At 43.7% G+C, this 20,917-nt stretch overlaps 3 protein-coding genes across 4 annotated transcripts; 1 reads left to right on the top strand and 2 right to left on the bottom strand.

Annotated features, from left to right (window-relative positions):
• Positions 1 to 185: 185 nt before the first annotated feature.
• On the bottom strand, positions 186 to 11,394 carry LOC106749133 (collagen alpha-1(XI) chain-like). Of its 2 annotated transcripts, XM_014628279.1 has the most exons (18): positions 10,876 to 11,394; positions 9,645 to 9,848; positions 8,962 to 9,278; positions 8,068 to 8,598; positions 7,411 to 7,903; positions 6,792 to 7,033; positions 6,512 to 6,709; positions 5,597 to 6,064; positions 5,470 to 5,514; positions 4,661 to 5,119; positions 4,170 to 4,331; positions 3,826 to 3,987; positions 3,351 to 3,728; positions 2,913 to 3,182; positions 2,206 to 2,819; positions 1,872 to 2,089; positions 1,524 to 1,708; positions 186 to 1,273 (listed from the first exon to the last, which is right to left on the bottom strand). In XM_014628279.1, exons 1-18 carry the CDS (start codon positions 11,015 to 11,017, stop codon positions 908 to 910), a joined length of 5,454 nt encoding a protein of 1,817 aa, XP_014483765.1. In that variant the 5' UTR covers positions 11,018 to 11,394; the 3' UTR covers positions 186 to 907. The 2 variants fall into 2 exon arrangements, with proteins under 2 accessions (XP_014483765.1, XP_014483766.1); XM_014628280.1 differs by lacking the exon at positions 186 to 1,273 and having other exon boundaries at positions 1,582 to 1,708; positions 1,921 to 2,089.
• A 1,482-nt stretch (positions 11,395 to 12,876) lies between these two features.
• Positions 12,877 to 18,155, top strand: LOC106749131 (probable ATP-dependent RNA helicase DDX10). The gene is made up of 12 exons (XM_014628277.1): positions 12,877 to 13,082; positions 13,153 to 13,344; positions 13,416 to 13,688; positions 13,803 to 13,924; positions 14,272 to 14,473; positions 14,555 to 14,717; positions 14,985 to 15,168; positions 15,255 to 15,431; positions 15,530 to 15,765; positions 15,867 to 16,063; positions 16,258 to 16,703; positions 17,329 to 18,155. Exons 1-12 carry the CDS (start codon positions 12,993 to 12,995, stop codon positions 17,450 to 17,452), a joined length of 2,406 nt encoding a protein of 801 aa, XP_014483763.1. The 5' UTR covers positions 12,877 to 12,992; the 3' UTR covers positions 17,453 to 18,155.
• On the bottom strand, positions 17,470 to 20,534 carry LOC106749132 (isocitrate dehydrogenase [NAD] subunit gamma, mitochondrial). Its single transcript, XM_014628278.1, has 3 exons — positions 20,425 to 20,534; positions 20,103 to 20,335; positions 17,470 to 19,271 (listed from the first exon to the last, which is right to left on the bottom strand). Exons 2-3 carry the CDS (start codon positions 20,316 to 20,318, stop codon positions 18,333 to 18,335), a joined length of 1,155 nt encoding a protein of 384 aa, XP_014483764.1. The 5' UTR covers positions 20,319 to 20,335; positions 20,425 to 20,534; the 3' UTR covers positions 17,470 to 18,332.
• Between the last annotated feature and the right edge of the window lie 383 nt (positions 20,535 to 20,917).

The following is a 20,917-nucleotide window of genomic DNA, read 5'->3' on the forward strand; positions in this document are numbered from 1 at the left end:
TTCTCTAAATATAAGTGTACAATGTAGTATAGTAGTTTTTTTTTCATAATAAATTATAAAATAATGAATTAACAATTAATAACAATATTAATTAACTCGCACTTGAAAACGCACAAAAGAACGTATAACAGATGCTTAAACGTAAATGAAGAATCAAACAACTAATAATTAATTATGTAGCGCTTTATTTATAAACGTATTAAAAAGTCGGCCTGTACTGTACAAAATGTGTTAAAACGTGTTACACGTGCTGTAAACCATAATCGTATTATAAATAACGATATCTTATTCTAAATTATATCTAGATCGAACTTCACACTGAATTGCACCTCTCGCAAACTAATCGATCAACAATTAAGAACGAACATCACGTCTGTTTACGATGATTCTTTGGCAGTGTAATTATCTTCTGAACACACGACAATGACAATGCGACAGTTCGCTGTCCGATTCCCTGCTCTATCATATCTCCTTTATACCTCCCGTTATAACAGTATCTCAGATTCGCCTTATTAATTTGATTTATTTAAACCTAGACGTTATTTGAAACGTGTGAAAAAATTCGAAATGAAATATGTATATGAAATTCATGATAATTCATACACGGAAAAAAGATCATGTTGAGTCAATAGAATTTCCAATAACGTACGTAATTTGAATTAATCTTCCTGATTCAGTATCGTTGGAACTAACATTTGAGTTATCGAAACATGTATTAATATCAACATTGCTATTCAAGAAGATTTATTCTAATTACGCGCGCTGTTTCCTCTTTCCCCGTTGATGCACTTTCCCGGCTCAACAACATTTTTCTTTCCTATTAATGTATTCTATCGATTCAACGACACTTTTCCTCCTAGCATATCATCGCACAGTCGCGATAATCGTGCGATTTTTGCTTGGACTTTCATTTGAAGCAAACCGGCCCGACCATGAAGCCGAAGGCCTGGTGCGGCGAACCGTAATCGACCGGATAAAAGTCGACCAACGGCAACTGCTGCGGCTTCCTGGTGCGCACCAAGAACACGGTCTCGGCCTTGCTCTTGCGATTCCTGCAGCCATCCACGAGGACATGCGGCTTGGTGCCGTTGTATGAGAACACGTCCTCGTTGTCGCCGAGCAGTCGCAGTGAGAGATCGTAGCTCGGACTCGGCTGGTCGCTGTTGTGCCAGGCGACGCTGTTCATGCACGTATAGGTGAAGTTCTGGTAGGCTTCTTGGCTAAGGAGGCGCAGAAAGTTCATCTGCACCACTCCGATCGACTCGTAGGTGATCTAGAAGACAAGCTTGTCTTGGTGAATGTTATGATCAGCAGCGAAGCGCGACTTTGCGTTCGGTGCCAAAGGAGTGACTTATTATTTCAAAAATCGTAAACTACCTAAATTATTTAAATTTAAATCATTATTATTTAGATTATTTGAACATTTATTCACATCGTTCAAGTTGTTATAATGAATAACGTGTCTCTGAAATAGTTGCAACGTGGCCGGTGAATTTCAAGAGTGAAAATCGCAGAAGCCTTACTCGAAATCCCCCGCGTAAGCGCGAATACCAGTCGCTCTTGTTGTTCTCCTTTCTCCACGGTATGTTCGGCATCTGGCTGCTGTGGACGTCGGGGAACACGCAGGTCTCGCCCATACTGGAAACGTTGCAGTACACGTAGATTGCGTCGTCGGGCATGCCTAGGTTCGGGTCGATCCAGTACCAACCTGTTCGGCAAAGAATAATACAGAACTTCCTTGAACGTCGATGTGAATTTTTCTTGAATGGCGGAATTATCAGTAATCGGTTTCAGCTTAATCTTCCATAAGATTTGGAAGTTAGAGAGAGAGAGAGAGAGAGAGCGATAATTAACAGAGAGAGTGTTCTTACCATCCTTGAAGTGAGGATGCCCGTAAAACAGATCTCTGCACGTCCTTACCGGATTTGCTCTGGTGCCGGTCGGCTTGCGCATCCGATCTAGTTCTTGCCGCATGGCGTAAATGGAGCTGTACATGTCCAGGAACTCGGGGCCCAATTCCTCCTCCGATTGATTAACGTCCTTCCCTCCTTGCCCCACGCTCTTCTCATCGTCCTCTTCCTCCTCGTCTCTGGATCGACCGAGAATAATTCATGAGAAATCGAGCAAATGACGCGAATGTCTGAGAGTAACGCAAATTCGAGGTTCGGGAATTTTATGACTTCAATCGAACTACGAAAGACTTACTCATTCTCCGAGACGGCGCGTCTTCTTCTGGTCAATTGACCTCTGGCAAACAACAGTTCCGGCGGAATCATAGGCTGCTCCGCTGGTGGACCGGGCGATCCTGGTGGGCCCGGTGGGCCCATATCGCCCTTCGTTCCATCGTTCCCGGTGTTTCCTTTCGGTCCAAATGGACCCTCCATACCAGGTAAGCCCGGAGGACCATCGTTACCCTTCGGTCCAACTGGACCCGCCGGCCCGGGGCTTCCTTTCGGCCCTTCGGGTCCGAGTTGCCCGCGCATACCTTTCTCACCCTCCTCTCCTTGATCACCTTTGACTCCGATGTGCCCTAATTCGCCCCGGTGCCCTTTAATGCCTCTGCGGCCTTTGTCGCCTTTCGGACCTCTCGGGCCGGCCGGCCCAGCCTTCCCCGGAACACCAACAGCACCGGCTATGCCCGGAGGTCCGTTTTCCCCCGCTGCTCCTGGTAAACCTCTTACTCCTGGCAAACCGGTGGGACCGGGTAAACCTTGAGGACCGATGCGTCCTTGAAGTCCCGGTGGCCCAGGTAAACCGACATCTCCCTTTTCGCCCGGTAAACCCGTGTTACCTTGCAGTCCTGCCGGTCCTTCGGGACCCTAAAAATGAATGATTAAGCATCAATAAAAATGTTATCGTTGTGAAACAAATACATAGCCTTATCTATATGTTAAAATGTGTGTGTGTATTACCGGTTTCCCGGGGGGACCAGGTAATCCTTCTTTGCCGGATGGTCCAGCTTCACCTGGAGCGCCAGAGTCGCCAACTTGCCCGTCCTCACCATCCTTCCCAGGCTCACCTTTCGGGCCTATGAAGCCAGGTTCTCCCGGAGGTCCAGGGAAACCAGGTGGTCCTACGTTACCTTTCGGTCCTTCCGGTCCGATTAATCCTCGACTTCCAGGAGGACCGGGTGACCCTGCTTTTCCTTCCTCACCTTTCGCTCCGGGGAAACCTCTCTCTCCCTTAACAAGCCCGTCAAGTACGATACATTAACATATCTAAATAAATTATATCAAAGTAGTTAACACAAACTTATTAAATAAATAAAATATTGTGATTAAATTATTAAATCGGCAATAAATTGAAAAATATATAATAACAGGAAGAGGAAAAAGGAGAAATTAACTTACTTGTTTACCCTCCACTCCTGGAACTCCAGGAAGACCTGGCGCTCCATTGTCTCCTTTCTCTCCTTGACGACCTTCCAGACCTGGTGAACCCTGCGTGCCCTCAAGACCTTTCGATCCTCTCGGACCCCGTTCTCCTGGAACGCCCGGCGGTCCTATCGGTCCAATCGTTCCAGGATCTCCAACTTCACCTTTTGCACCCGGCAAACCCGGTAGACCTTGCGATCCTATAGGTCCAGCTGGACCAATCACTCCGACCGGGCCGTCTTCGCCTTTGGGTCCTTGTCGCCCCATTTCGCCCGGTGGTCCTTTCTCTCCAGCGGGACCCATCAAGCCAGGTTCACCGCGCGGTCCTTGTATTCCTTGCGGACCCGGAGGACCCTAGGTTTTATAGTTACATTCCAAGAGTTACGCGTAGCTAGAATTATCTCGTTAATTATTCTTATTTTTCTCGAAGATCGATCAATTAAACGTATACCATTTCTCCTTGAGATCCTTTGAATCCTTTCTCACCGGGTGGACCTACGTCGCCTTTATCACCGTCTTCTCCCGGAACCCCGACTGGTCCAGGTGGACCCGGCAACCCTCTTTGTCCCGGCAAGCCATCGCGACCAGTAGACCCAGGTAATCCAGACTCACCCTGAACATTTTTATCGTGAAGTGAACAAAATTTTAATTGTACACTACTTAATAGTGGACTTGTATTTAGATATTAATTTCTGCAGTTATATTAGGCGATTAGAAAATATATTAAAAAAAGAAGAATGTTCATCAATAAGAAGAAATATTTAAATTGTCATTTTTTATTCTTCGTATCATTACCCTCTCTCCTTTAAGCCCAATAGGTCCTGGCGGACCTTTAGGTCCTTGTCTGCCTTCGGGTCCTGGTGGACCGTCTTTGCCAGGGTCACCCTGAGCACCCTTATCACCGGGCGGTCCTTGACCTCCGACGGGCCCCATTTCTCCTTTCAAACCAGATAATCCCTAAAATTTATAATTGAGCTCTGTTATATGATTATACGCAGCGTTCAACTTAGTTTCTCTGTCGCTTTTGATAATACAAAAAATGGCAGAAAAGGAAATTATTTCTCTCGAACAAATGATTGTCTGACAAAATAATTTTGTTCAAGATTATATTTGTTGAGATCTCAAGATCATCGTCATTAAAAAAATGATGATAATCTCTCGTTTATTTTTCTATCTATTTGTTATTCTTGACCATACGCAATTATTCTAGAGATGTTTAAGATGCTTAAATTAAGTTGGATATTCTATAAATGATTTTGCACAATTAAATATTGAAAGTAACTAACCGGCAAACCACTCAATCCTCTCTCTCCGGGAAATCCCGGTAATCCTCCGGGACCCGGCGGTCCTACCAGTCCCATCAAACCGATTGGACCCGGCGGTCCCTCTTTCCCTTGCTCACCCGGCGGACCACTTTCTCCCGGAAGTCCCGGGCTACCAGGCGCTCCAGGTTCGCCAGGTTGGCCAGGTTCTCCCGCTGGTCCTTGAGGACCGATAACACCAGGAGCTCCCGGAGGTCCTGAAGACCCAGACTCCCCAATGGGACCGCGTTCGCCGGGTGGACCTGGTATACCGTCTTTACCGTCAAGGCCCAGAGGTCCGGGTGGCCCTACGAAACCACGCGGACCTTCCACACCCGGAGGACCGACCTCGCCTGGCAGTCCCGGCGGTCCTGGTTGACCAGTGTCGCCCTTCGGTCCTGGTAGTCCTTCCGAGCCTCTCCTTCCACGAGCTCCTCTAAAACCCTGTACGATAGAGTTAATATACATATGAAATATGAAATATTGTATACATGAAATATATTTTGCGTATACATGATACATATTACTATTTTATTTTTATATAAATGTAATTATATATTTATTTATATATTTTTATATAAATATAACTTTTCGTAAATAAATTTTATTGGTGTAAATTTATGCTACGTTATAGGCTATATAAATATTATATTACAATGACAAAATGATAGGAGAGGAAATAAAAACGATATATTTTGGAGAAGAGGTGGTTTAAAAAAAAGAATTAAATATATTTGAATAGACATATATAAAATTCTTTAATTGTCAAGGATCTTCTGCAATGATAAACTTACCCTTGGCCCTATTTCACCGCGTTCTCCCTGCAATCCGTTGTTCCCCTAAAAAGAAGAACCAATAATACCTTATCAAAATTACTAGCAACAGACCAAAGGATTTCATATATTTGTCAGTAAGTTTCACCCTTTCGCCTTTATCGCCGCTGGGACCTTGCTTCCCCGATTGGCCTTTATCCCCCTTTTCTCCAGGATTTCCAGGATAACCAGCAAATCCAGGTACACCGATTTTTCCCTTTTCGCCGATCGGACCGGCAGGCCCAGTTTCACCACGAGGTCCTTCGAAGCCCTTCGATCCTTCCAATCCTTCAAGGCCTGGAATACCTTGGGGTCCCGTTACTCCAGGCTCCCCTTTCGCTCCACCGTCACCTTTTTCACCCTCTATTCCTTTCTCTCCCTTATCGCCACGTTCACCCGGTGGACCACGTTGCCCTTCGTCGCCTTTTACACCACGCACGCCTGGAAAACCTATCGGTCCTTGCGGACCCGGCGGACCCTGCTCACCCTTCATTCCAGGCGCCCCGGGATTACCAGGAAGACCTGGAGATCCGTCCGCACCCGAAAGACCAGGAATCCCGGGTTTTCCTTGTGGGCCCTTTAGATAAAAATCGCTTATATCATAAAGTGATATTATGAAAATTTATAAATGCATTAAAATACTACAAAAAGGAACCTGCGCTTATAAAATCAGTAAAAAACATGGAATTTAAACATACGTCCTAATCATATGTACGATATATGTTTAAATGAAATTTTTATTTTTTATATGTTAATATAATGTGCGTTTATAAATTAATCTTATAGATACAATTAAATTATTAACATGGGACATAAAAAAAAAATCTTTCAATTTTCACCGTCACATAATTATATCAATCTGAAGGACTTATTATTCTTACAGTATCAACTTAACTGTATGAAAATTAAGACGTTTTTTAACTATTTTCGCAAAATTTTCCAAGAAATGGACTTGCAGACGAAGAAGAAAATTTTAGACCTTTCGAGCTTTAAGGTTATTAAACTTTGAAAATCCAGAACTTACGACTAGACCAGTCGGTCCTAGTAGACCCTGAGGACCAGGTGGGCCCACTGGGCCAATGGGTCCTGGTTGACCCGGCGCACCGGCAGGACCCGGTGGGCCAGCGTTGCCTTTAGCTCCGGGCGGTCCTTCGTTTCCAGGAATACCAGGATTACCCGGTACTCCAGGAAAGCCTCTTGGTCCGATAAATCCTCTTGGCCCCTGTAAAAATGAAGCTCACTTTTCACCCTTCAACCCTTCGCAACGATTTACAATAATAATAAATACTTCAATATTTTTTTACCAATTCACCGGGTAAACCCGGTAGACCAGGAGGACCATCCTCACCCTGCATCCCCTCGTGACCAGGCAACCCCGGTTCCCCAGGTATTCCCGGAGGTCCTCGTTCACCTTTATCCCCAGGAAGACCCGGCAATCCTATCGGTCCTTGCTCGCCTTTGATCCCCGGCGGTCCACTGAGACCGCGTTCACCGTCTCTGCCAGGACGGCCTCTTCTACCCTCTCTACCAGGATTCCCAGGACTCCCTACGAAAAATTCGAATCATGGAATCTATCCATCGATAACTCTCGTCGCAACAATTATATAATTTGTTTCGTCGACTAATCTACTATCGACTATCTGTAATTTATAATTTGTTACTTTCAATTTACGTTTCCTTTCTCTGTACTTAGTTTAGTTTATAGATTTCCTTGCGTTATTTCCTCGCTAAGGTAATGCATTAAGATCAGCTGCACAGCTGTCGTTGCGCTTGTTCGCTTTTATCTTTTATATATAATACCTTAATCCTCACTGTACAGCTTTGCGTTCAATAAAGCATTATTATAAACATCTACTCGAACAAATTCCGTTTATCCGAGCAAGGCTCTGTTGATTCATCTTCCTTTTCTCGGCGTAAACGTACCTCTCTCCCCTCTGGGACCTGGTTCGCCGATGTCACCGGGTTCTCCTTTCTGACCCTGAGGTCCAGGCGGTCCCTCAAGTCCCGGTATACCGGTGAGGCCCATCGGGCCTTCCGTGCCTCTCATCGCGAGCATGTGCTGCGACAACATCTGCCTCAGCGCTTCCGCCTGAGAGTCCGGTCCCTTCTCGTTACCCTGAGTCAACGACGGTATCACGAAAACGTTGCCCGACGGACCGGGTGCACCTTGCAGCCCAGCCAGCCCATCTCGGCCAGGTTCACCCTTCTTGCCCGGAGAGCCGGGTGGCCCTGGAGGCCCTGGAAATCCTTGGGGTCCCGATGGGCCGCGAGTGCTGTAGTATCCTTGATTGCGATACGAGTCCTCGTCGTAAGGACCGACTGTCGGTTCTCCGTGATCCTCCTCGTAGTTCGATTCCGTCTGGAATATGCTCTCGGTCGTTGTCGTCGTCGTCGTCGTCTCCGCTCCGTAGGATACCTGAGAGAATAATGAGAAGATTAGATTTTATCTTTTCTTTTATTCGCCTCGTCCTTCTATCTGTCAGTCAATTAGATTTATTCAACATTCGTGAGACTGTCGAGCGTTTCTGCAAAGATTAGTTTCATTTATTGTTATCGAGCGTGGGTCGATTCGAGGTGTACCGTGGTGTGATTTCTGACGGAAGTCTCCATCGTCGGTCTCAGGACGTAAGTTATATTCACGACACTACGAGGAGAGAAGAAGTCCTCGTTTTCATCCTCATCTGAGTCTTCCTCATTCTCCTCCTCGTAATCATATTCGCTTTCACCTATCGCGCTCCCGCGCTCCTTGTGCCTTCCGAATGTGCTGTTAGATGCGGAGGAAGTCTCAGGGCTATTGTAGCGGTTGTAATTGGAAAAGGTTGCGTTCAGATCCTCGGATTCTCGACGCGATACAGCGGCGGCCGAGAGACTGCCACCGGAAGAAGCGGAAGTAAAGATTGGCTGTTCGGTGGTTATCTCGGAGAAGCTCTTATAATGCGCAGAGGAGGACGTAGAGTGTGTCCCGAATGATCCATGGCTCCGACTGACACTCGACGAGAAACTGTGATTCGATCTTTGCCTCCATTGCTGGCTGCAGTCCGGTGCAAATATAGTGCAGATCTCATAAGCGGCGTCTGGATTTGGGGCGATCTTCAGCATCTCGAGGCTTCCCTAGGAACAGAAATGCACGATTATTCCGTAACTCAACTTATTCTTATTTTCAACTTTAATTTATTTTATTTTCAACTTTAATTTAATTTATTAATTAGATTTAAGTTTAGTTTAAGTTTAATTATTACATATTTATCGCTGTATTTTCCGGGACTTGAATCGGAAATGAACGAGATGAAATTTTTCCCGATCTTCTTCGGTCCAACCAGTTTTTGAACGAAGTTACATCGCGATCATTATAAGTTAAAAAATAAATAAAAATTATTTTTTTATTTTTTTTTATTTTAATAAATTGTAACTAAAATTATTATAATTATTATGAATTAAAAGACCGTTACATGATTATTCTTACCATCCGCTTACCAGATATAAATTACCGTGCACGAGTTGTCGGCCGATGATGACAATGCCGGCGGTGCTGATTGTCTCGTCGGGATTCCTTCGCAGTTCCCTCGTCACTTGCCTGTTGCAATCGAGAATAATTGTGACGGCGTCGCCCTTGATGCTGACTCCCAGCCGGTGCCATTTACCGTCGGAGACGTCGGCGCCGAATGAAATCGACCTCCGATGGCCGTTCGGTTCAGCGTTGTATAAAAGGATAATGTCGCGTCCCAACGACAGAGTTAACTGGTCCTCGCCGTTGTCGCTGTAGACGGTGAAGAGCGTGGATTTGAGGTAACCTGCGGTCGAGTATTCGAGCAGAGAGACCGAATATTAATTTATTAATTATATATTTAATTCTGTGTATAATTATTATATCAATAACTATAACATATATATAAATAATTATATCACCCATATAAAGGACTAAATAATTATATATTAATAAATAATTATGTTAAATGTAATAATAAATAATTATACAAGGCGTTACACGGCATATTGTGGAAACTTCAGAAATATGTTTCCGATGTGTTATAAACTGAAGTAGAAAAGTACGGCTGATTACTCAAGGAGACACCCTGTATATTATGTACTTATGACGATGAAAAGATCATCGCGCGGCAGTTAGCGGGTTAATTAATTCCATGAACTCCGCGACTCACTGGCCCTCGGCCTCGCGACGACCAGGATGGAGAAGTCTCGCGGCATGCCGACCGGAAACAGGGTATTGGTATTGATCGTGAGGAACGCGGTTTCCGCGACGTCGTACGCGGCCGTGCCGTTCCTACAGCGGCTCTGCGTGCTCGTCACTCCGAGCAGCTTCCGTTGCATCCGCGCGGCCTCCATCAGGTCCACCACGTCTTTCGCTGAAACGGAAATTGGCAGCTTTGAGCGGGAAAAGAGTGTCACGGATATTGCGTGGCAAACGAGAACACCCTCGGAAAAACGTCGTGTGCTATTTTCGCGACGAGAGCGTCGCAGTGTCGTTAATACACGGTGGTCGGACGAGCGGGCGTGAGAGTAAAAATAGGAACGAGCGGGCAACGACGATGGGCGCAATGAGCGACTAGAAACCCAGTGACCTGTGAACCCGTCGCTCGTAACTCAGATCGTTTGAACGAGATCGTCCGGACCAATTCAAGAGGACGACGCGCCGCGAGACACGCAACTTTGCATGCGACGCACACGCGGCTCAATTAGCGCAATAGAGAGATCGGTTGGAGGAGAGCGCATCGCGCCGACAATAAGCCCGCCCGTGCGCTATCCGGAGGAAACTGGAACTTTGGTCCCAATTATCCTTAGGTCCTCTGTGCTCCCTGCATTTTTGCGATAGGTCAAACGTGCAGAGAGGCGACGCTCCGACGTTTAATGTAGTTTCTGCGACGAATTTTCTACATGTAACAGCTCTGCTTCTTTTGAACAGATCATATTTTTAAAATGTTAAATATCGAAATGAAAATCGCGATGTTTAACATGTAACACGTACGAAACATCGGTGAGGATCAATTTTTTTATCACGTATAAAAAAAATGATGAAGTCAGCGATAATTAAAAATCGTGTAAGACCATGCCGGAGTGCAGAAATAATTCAAAACTTCCTCGTAATATATTTTAACATATTAAGTTACATCGAATATATTACTTTGTTATTTTATCTTACGTATATTTATTTTATTATTGTTATTAAATATATATATTTTGCCGCAATGTAAATATATCATATCAAACTCTAATCCCTCAGACTCTGTAATTACTATTACTGGAATTATATTATTAATTACTGGAAGACTACTGGTGTTTTTGTATCTTCGCCGATGAAGAATCGGTCCCGGACCGACCGAGATTTCCACTCACACTTAAAACGACAAGAACAGACTTTTACTGTGTACTCACTCATGTCCCGTGGCGCGATATCCGCCATCGCCGCCGACTGAAGGCCGGATGTGACCACCAAGAAGAAGAACAGACCAGCCGTGAGGCTCCTCAGAGATCGCGGCATTCTCCATCGTTTGTCCGCGTGGTCCCGTGGCCGCATGCTACCACCTCGTCGTCAGATCATGCTTCCTCGAGCTTCCAGAGTATCTCACGTGCTGCACAAGGGCCGAGATCACCGAGAGCCCAACGTTATCGATCATGGAATTCCTGCGAGGATCTGAGCACTCCCCATCAGCCCGTTTCTCTTTACGTCTCTCTCTCTTTCTCTCCTTTCTTCCTCTTCTTCTTGATCTCGTTATTCTACTTCCTGCTCTTCTTCTCCCTGCTAAACGTAGCCTTCTTCTTCAATCGAAGCCAGCACGTTGACGAGCACCCGCGTCGGCCGAGTGTATTCTCTTCTCTTCCTCCTTTGCCGTCCCTTTTTCCGTCAGTCCCTTCCTTCGGTCCCTGGTCCCACTCTTCTCCTTCTACGATGCACTTTGCAAGCAGCATCCTCCTATGGGTATGCGTGTCTACTGCAAGTCGCATAGATGACGCACGCACGCATTCCAGACATGTGCTTTTTAACGACGATTCCGCGTCTCGCCTATTGACACTGATTCATGTAACACGTGGCAGAACGCCCGCAGGGTGCAGCCATCGGATTAACCCTTTCCTTCTTTGAGCGGTAACGCTGCTACTTTGCTGCCGCAAAGCTGCCTTCGGCTGCATCGTTTCTACGCGTCGTCCGAAGAAGATGCTAAGGAGCGAAAGATCTGTTAACAATTATTCATCCTTAGATCGATCCAACCAAACTGGCTTCTCGATGTTTACCTTTAAATTCTTGCGAGAAATAACAAGTAACGATCAGTATTCCGAAAACATGTAAATTTTACATCGGAACATCGGTAGACGATTCTTTTTTTTTCTGAAAGAAATCCTTATTCTCTCGAAAATCAGATAATCACTTCTGCAAAATAATTATTATATTGTAATTTTCGATCCATCTATTATTCTTCGTCTATCTGTTTTCGCCTGCTTGATGTTGTTTTTAAATATAATTAACACCAAGTGTGCAGAATCTGTATATGTTAGTACAGTGTATTAAATGGAGATACGTGTATTTAAAAAAATTCTAAAAGAGAAAAGAACACAGAAATCTTTTTAATTGGGGTGTCAGTTGCGTTAAACGATTTGGATTTTTATCGCTTAACTTACAATCCTAAACATTACACTACACAATTATTACAATTATTACAAATATTCGAAATCGTATGGACGTTCGGAGAACACCCTGTATAGCGAAGAGCATAGTGGTCAGTGACCGAAGAGTTATAACGAACTTTGACATCTCATATCCGCATTGATTGCGTTTTGATTAACATCTCGTTGTCTTCCCTCGTGCAAAACGCGTTATTAAAACTTCATCTATTTCTATACACATCTTAATTAATATTGAAGGGGCAGTTTTTATTTGAAGGGAAATCTATCTTTGATAATTAAAGAATTATTAAAAGGGACTCTTATATGAAGAAAACGAGAAGTATAGAAAGATAGAGAGAGAAAAAAACAAATGTGTATCGACGAAAAGAAGAATCTTTCGCATTCAAATTATATAAAAGTGCTAGTTATATATTTTATTGTATCACACACATAGATTTTTATCGAAGTTACAGGTTGTTGAATTTCTCGTCAGACTTATTATTGCGCTACGTGAAAGTATACATTACATTCGACTTGCGTTGAGCCCCGATCTTAATTTTACATGAAAGCCGGTGGCGACTTGTAGCGGAAACTTTGAAACTAACTAAAAATAACGGGTCTACCGTAATCGCGAAAAACCCGGCGCTAACGGGTCTATCGTAATTCTGAAAAATAAATTGCTTGGCGTCATCTAGCGATGTCTAGTAAAACTCGACTGACGAATAAGGTTTGAGTCTTGGCTGAGAAGCAAAAATTTCTCTCCATTCACTCATTACCATTGTCTCGTGTACGCAGGCTCGTACATGCGTTGGGCCATGTGTTTGCACGCAACTTTAAAAACAAGGTGAGATAACATTTATTATCGAAAAAGTGGCGAGTTAATTGAAGTGACAATGGCGAAAAAGAAAGTTAAAGCGTACGTGAAGAAAAAGCGTACGCCCGAAGTCAAAATAATCGAGGAGCTGCGATCCAGATACAAAGATGTAAATATAACCTCATAATACATGTGACCGTGCAATAAGACGCAAGCTTAAATTGCAATGTAATTTACAGATAGACGTCACGAAGACGATCAAGTTCAGCGATCTCCCATTGTCGAAGAACACTTTGAAAGGATTAAGAGAGAGCGATTATGTCGAGATGACGGATATTCAGAGGCAGAGCATCGGTTTGGCTTTGCAGGGCAACGATATTTTGGGAGCCGCGAAAACCGGAAGCGGCAAGACCCTGGCTTTCCTCGTACCGGTGCGAATTCTCTAAATCTCTTTGGTGCTTTCGTGAGTCACTGTATGTGATAAGGAAAATCGTTGTTTTAGATACTGGAAATCTTGTACTGCAAACAGTGGACACGACTGGACGGTTTAGGCGCGCTTGTTATCACACCGACGAGAGAACTGGCGTATCAGATATATGACACATTGCGAAAAGTGGGTCGGCACCATGACTTCTCGATCAGTCTGATCATAGGAGGAAAGGATTTAAAGTTTGAGAGAAAATGCATGGATCAGTACAATGTGGTTATATGCACACCGGGACGTTTGCTTCAGCATATGGATGAAAATCAATTGTTCAATTGCGTAAATATGCAGGTAATTAAGATTTAAGTGCCAATGGGGGTAAATTTAAGTAGAAACATCTGCTCTGTTCTTAAGTTAAGTTAGCTTAATAGATTAATGGAAAATTGATAGGTTAACGAATTGTAGATACTAGTATTGGATGAAGCAGACCGTTGCTTGGACATGGGTTTCGAGAAGACGATGAATGCTATTATCGAGAATTTGCCAGCTGAAAGAAAGACCTTACTTTTCTCAGCCACACAGACGAAGTATGTATTAAAAAATCATTACATTAGCCTTACAGTGGTCACACAGATTACAGGTATCATCCATGTAACATTAGAGTGCATTTTCTGAAAAATACTAACAAGCATCGATCTTGTACCTCCGTGTATTTATCAATTAGGGATTGTTCTCGTTCATCTTTTATGATTGTTATTTCCATGTAAATAAATTATTATTTTCTAGAGCGACTTTTTCTCATTTGAAAATGTCAATTTTAAGTGGAGGACACTTTGTCATCCATACACTCGTACTGCATTTAGATGTATAACCACTCGAAGGTTAAATTGGAATCTGTATGTCTCGTTGATAATATGTGAAATCTTCTCATTAGATCAGTGAAAGATCTGGCGAGATTGAGCCTTAAAGATCCATTGTATATATCCGTGCACGAGCATTCCGCACATATCACGCCGGAAAGTCTGCAACAGAACTACATTGTATGCGCCTTAGAAGACAAACTCGCAATGCTGTGGTCGTTCATACGGAATCACCTGAAACAAAAGATCATTGTGTTCTTCTCCAGCTGTAAACAGGTATCGCAGAATTATTCCTCACACTAGCGCCAGTGTAATGATGAATTGATGTACCTCACTTATGAAAAGTTTCAATTTTAGGTGAAGTACGTGTACGAAGCGTTTTGCCGACTGCGGCCCGGTGTCAGTTTACTAGGTCTTTACAGCACACTTCATCAACTGCGACGAATGAGCATCTACGATTCGTTTCGCCAGAAGCAACACGCTGTCCTGTTCGCCACCGATATTGCGGCCCGTGGTTTAGGTAACCAAGTTCTTTCTGAAATACTTGACAATACTTGAATTTTGCGATATTAAAAGTATGTGGATAACACTGTTTTTGTAATCTATATTGATTTGAAGACTTGCCATTTTTGTTTCTTTTTTAATTCATCATTGAAAAGAGCGACCTCAAGAAATATACACACCCAAAATATATTGTATATCAAAATGTCTGTAATACTTTTACGTTTTTTTTATTAATTTTAAGTAATATAATCATTAAAGCGACTTATCAACTATAATCCTCCAGACTTTCCTGCCGTTAATTGGGTGGTTCAGATGGATTGCCCGGAAGACGTCAACGCGTACGTACACAGGGCGGGTAGAACAGCCAGATTCAAAAGCGGTGGCGAGTCTCTCCTGGTTCTGCTACCGTCCGAGGAAGCCATGGTCGAGAGGCTTCAGCAACGCAAAATCCCCATAAATATGATCAAGTGAGCGACGCATTCTGTATCTTTCATTCCAATTTATATTTCATATCCCCATCAATTTCCTCACCTGTGCCAATCTTCGTGTTTAGAATCAACCCGAACAAACTGCAATCGCCGCAACGTAAATTGGAAGTTTTACTGGCGCAAGACGTAGCCTTGAAGGAAACCGCTCAAAGGGCCTTTGTATCGTACATAAAATCAATCTTCCTCATGAAGGATAAGAAGATCTTCGACGTGCATGCTTTAGATAAAGACACGTTTGCCAAGTAAGCTTAGGAGATTCGCATTCGACATCCGGCGCATCGATCGCTATGTGCATACAACGTCTCGAGCATTCCTTTACAACAATGGAATCTTTTCACAGATCGTTAGGTTTGGTCATCACTCCGAGAACCCGATTTTTACAGAGGGCAATAAAGAAGATAGGTGATAGCAACGTCAAGAGCGAAAAGAAAACAGATAAGATGCCGGTCAACTCGTCGTCGGACGTCAGCGAGGAGGAAGATAACGAAGACGTTTTTGACGCAAGTATTTCCGACACCGATAACGAGGAAAGGGAATTATCGGTCAGAGGGAACGATACGGATGTTTTTCGGTTCGGTGAGTATGTCGAATGCTTTATCTTCACCAAATATTGAATTGAAAAGAAGTTCGATATGAGAAACTTGTCAATCATGCGTGGGCTCATACATCACTTTCAGATGTTTCTAGCGACGATGATGATCTCTTAACGGTAAAAAGGGAACATGTTATTAACGATGATATGCCAGCGATAGAGGAAAGTGAGAACGACATTTCGAAGAAGAAGAAAATCGTTACTAAAGCTGAGGTGATTAAAAGGATTCTCAAGAAGAAGGTCGCAGTTAACAAGAAGGTTGCATTCGACAATGAGGGACAGGTAAAAATCATTATCATCCTGTTTTGTCCAATTTTACATAACTATAAGAATATACGTATTAAAAATATTAAATATATAATAATTATGTATATAATTAGAATAGATTTATATATTGTATGTATGAACAATGCGTTATAAGTGGTCGTGTTGAAGTGGTCAAAAGTCGAAGATTCATAAAAGTAATCATGTCCCAGAAATTAGTCGATTCTGCCCGAACGAAAATGTCGGAATTAGCTCGACAATACGAAAACGAGATGGACTCTGGTATTAACATCGAGATGTCCAAACAAGTGTTGCGCGAGGAGGATCGATTCGATAAACAAAGGCACCGAGAGAGGGTCAAGGCAATGCACAGGGAGGAGAAGCTGAAACTGAAAGCGAAAAATATGAAGACGGAGACGATCGACAAGGAAGAAACGGAGGAAAGTGCGAGTGACAATGACGTCAGTGAGTCCGAATCTAACGAGGGTCTAGATATGTCATGGTTACCTGACCCCGATAAGATATATGGCGAACAGCGGGATACAGATGAAGAAAATAACGATTCCGCTAGCGAACTCGAAAAAGACGAGGAGTCTGAGGAGGAATCTGAGGAATTCAAGGAGGAGAATGAATCCGAGGAAGAGAATATAGTTCAAAGGTAAAAAAATCAATGTTAAACCTGATCCTTTTGATTGATCTAACGCTGCGCTGGAAATTTGTTCCTTTCTTCTTTAATGCTAGGTTACATACTTAGTTCGCGAACTTAGTTCAGCTAAAAAAAAGCAGACTTTGTTCGGATGTTAATTTACACCGATCGTTTTCGTATCAAACGGTAACTTTCCGTTGTTATTGATTAAATTATTAAAAATCTGTCAATTTCTATTTAATGATCTTTGGCAATATATGCAAACAACAACCAAGTCAGTAAAATACGTTCTAAGAGGATATACTAATATCGTTTAAACATATTAATAGTGTTATTTTTTTTTTTTTTTGGAAAAACTAAACTTGGCGGAAAAATCGAAAGTTTTTTTTTTTTCCGTAAAAATACAATAAATTTTTTCTCAATGTTTTTTTTTCCGAATAAAATAACACTACATATTATTATTATTATCAAAGAAAAAAAAATATACAGTTTAAATAGTTTTAGTGCGACTAATTTTCCTGATAAGAAAAGTGAACAATATCAACTTATAGATACGGATGTGTTGTTTGAACTGAAATTATCTCCTTCGTTCGACTGAAACATTTGATAGTCGCTTAACTGCTTATTTTTGCCGTAGGCCGTTAAAGAGGAAATTATTGACACAGAGGCAAGATAGGGGAACGCAGAAGAGGCAGAAAGTTTTGGACAACACCGATCTGCGGATCGACGAGGAAGTAGCACTGCAGCTCTTGCGTAATTGAGTAAACAGCCGGTCGAGTCTTTAGAAATGTAAATTTATACTTTATTTAATAAATTTACACTTTATTCAAGAACGCGACGTAACCTTACGCAGTATGTACACTTTACGACGTAACGATCACTGTATTATATAATATTGACAATTTTACACTGTGTGTTTCTCGGAATATCGGCTTTAACCAGATAGAATTCTCTACTAAGGCGACGAAACACGAACGAACTGTCCTCCCCCTTAATCAGCTCAATAAATTACAATCATATTTTCCTTATTCACGTGTCACTGAGTATTACATATCAACAACAATAAACGAGTACCTCGCGCGCGCGCGCGCGCACCTTTGCAAACCTGGCCTCTTCTCACCGACTAGGGAGATCGCGCGTATATTTGGTAAATTTGCCTATAGGAACTACCGTATATCACCTAAAATGTACAGTGTATATTTTACAAAATCCCGATCCCCGCGTTACGTGTAAGTCACAAGAGTTACACATTACAGAACGCGAGCCTTACCCTGGGCTGCTCCGAGATTCCGCGAAGATTTTCTGCAAGATAGTTTGCCGTTTCAGAGAGAGAGAACGGAAAGCGCGGGAGGGGGTGTCCCCGGCGCGTCTCCTCCATCCCTTGTCCATTCACAAACGTCGTTTCGTCGTAATTAAATCCTATCTAGATCTTTGTGTCATCTCACTAAAAAAAAAAAAAAAAAATAAGGGAAGAAAGAAAAGCGCGCGAGGCTCTCTCGACAGAAGAGCTCGCGCTGATCACCGATCAATTACTGTGTGTGCGTGTGTGTGTGTGTGGGTCAGGCCGAAAACGGCTGCTACAAGCTGCTTTTTGGCTAGGAGAGAGAGAGAGAGAGAGAGAGATGAATGATCAGTCTTCGCTTAAACGCTCGCGATCTTGATGTGCTTCAAGATGTTGTCAACGACCTCGCGGCTGGTCGCGGTGCCGCCGAGATCGCGCGTGTGCACGCCTTGATTGATCGTCTTGTTGATCGCGTTCTGGATGATGCCGGCGTGGTGCTTGTTGCCGAGGTGGCGCAGCATGTCGACCGCGGCGTTCAGCATCGCGATCGGATTCGCGATGTTCTTGCCGGCGATCGCCGTGCCGGTGTTGCGGGTGCCGGGCTCGAATACCGTGTAGTGGTCGCCGTAGTTCTTGCCGGAGAGGAGGCCGGCGCCGCCCAACAGGCCGCACACCACGTTCGACACGATCGCGCCGTACAGGTTGGTCGTCAGCACTATGTCGAACTGATGCGGATTCGACACCAGCTGCATACACGTGTTGTCGATGATCATGTCGTTGTGCTGGATCTCCGGGTAGTCCTTGGCGACGCGCCGCGAGATTTCGAGGAACAGGCCGTCCGACAGCTTCATGATGTTCGCCTTGTGCACCGTCGTCACCTTCTTGCGGCCGTGCCTCTTCGCGTACTCGAATGCGAAGCGCGCCACTCGCTCCGAATTCGAGCGCGTGATCACCTTCATGCTCTCGATCACGCCGCTCACGCTCTCGTGCTCCAGCATCGCGTACTCGCCCTCGGTGTTCTGCCGCACTATCACGATGTCGATGTTCTTCTGCCGGCAGTTCACGCCCTGATAGGACACGCAGTGCAGAACGTTGACGTAGAGGTCCAGCTCGTTGCGCAGCGCGACGTTACGGGAGATCACGCCGGCCTCGGTACTGCGGGTCTCTATGTTGCCCTTAAGCGCCACCCCGTTCCTGCGGATCGACGTGATCGCGTAGTCCAGGTCCTGGTTGTCGTCCGCGTTCAGGTCGATTTCGACGTCCTCGAAGTCCACCGGCACGCCGGCGTATTTGAAGACCTGCGTTTCAAAATACGGTTTGCCTTCCGTCGTGCGTCGCGCGTTTTTATCTCACCTCGTCGTTAGTATCCAAGCGCAATTTGCTCCGGGTTTCCTACGATTTCCAACTTTACTCGGTGTACGTCGGACACAATGTTGGCATGAACTTTTGTTTCCCCTCCCCCCAGATCCCTGATTTTTCTACTCGATACTCCCTTGTATACTTGATAAAATTAATGAAATATTTCGTAAAATCAATCCTAATCGAATAAATAAACCCACAGTTTAGCCAAGTTAACCCACAGAGCGAAACTACAGGAAGACATGTTTATGCATTTATATTCTAGTAAGAAACGTCTTAACTAAATATTTTACCATTCCTACCGAATACAGAATAATTACAAGCTATATGAATATTATACCGATATGTATAAACTAGCATTTTAGTTTTTACCGGTCACTAGACGTAAAACAAAAACAATGATATTTTAGCCCTGACAGTGCAATTCTCAACATGTTTCCGAACACACTCAATGGCTAATATGGCCCTCTTATTAGCTGTACTATTGAATTGGTGCGATAAGTTAAAGTAAGAAAACGTACTTGTCTTACTTCAACTTATTGCACCAGTTCACCAGTGCAACTAAAAAAAAAAACAGGTCAATAATCTACTAATAGACTGATAACAAAGCAACAACAATTAACTATATATACAGCGGTGAACCTTGCACCACTGAGAAATATATAAACTCTGTTCCAATATTTATTTCAAGCAATAACGATACGCCTCTCATCGCAATGCACTCTGATTCTATGAAATAAGGCAAATGTGAGGGTGAATTAATTGCATACCTCCTTAACATAGGACATTAATTCTGGCCCGATACCAGCCCCAGGCAGCATAGTGACCGTGTGCCTGCCGCCGTAGTGAGCCTTCGGTATTGGCATCACCTTCTTGATGGTGGGCGTTTTGTGCTGGATGTCAAAACCGGACAGGGAAGCACATCGGTGGTTTTGCAGCAACACGGATTTCGGTCGTAAATACCTAAGAACCGAACGAGCAGCCATCTCGACCTATTATTACGCTGTAAACATTACAGAACGCATCGTCCGATTAATACGTCTTCGATTTATGACAAAAACGATACCTCCCGTGATATTACTTAATACGCACTGTTACTTTAGCGTGTGCTATTTTCACGATACACCGTGGATGCCTGTGACGAACTGAAGGACCTTGCGAGCACCTTGCCAGCACCTGGTTCTCTGAGCTATCGCAGCAAAGAGAACGCACATAGAACGGAAAATCAAACGACAATTTCAAGAACGTTTCTTTCGAATCGGTCCAATAGCGCTCGCGGGATGCCGTAACGTTCGAAACGCCTATGCCTCGGTCCACAATAGATAGGTTTTAAGCCTTAAGAAATTGACCAATCACAGTCGAACGTGAAGAAAATAATTGTAATTGGTCAATTTCTCAAGGCCTCAGGCTTAAAATCTATTATGGACCGACACTAAAGGCGGGGTCTACAATGAGAATTTAAAGCGTAAGGTTTAAGAAATTGACCGATCATAATTGGCTTTTCTTCTATAATTCGACCGTGATCGGTCAATTTCTTAAGGCTCAGAGCTCAAATTTTCATTGCAGACCCTGTTTTTCAAACATC

The sequence above is a fragment of the Dinoponera quadriceps genome, unplaced genomic scaffold, assembly GCF_001313825.1.
Source record: "Dinoponera quadriceps isolate SergipeBrazil2010 unplaced genomic scaffold, ASM131382v1 scaffold3024, whole genome shotgun sequence".
NCBI lineage: Eukaryota > Metazoa > Arthropoda > Insecta > Hymenoptera > Formicidae > Dinoponera > Dinoponera quadriceps.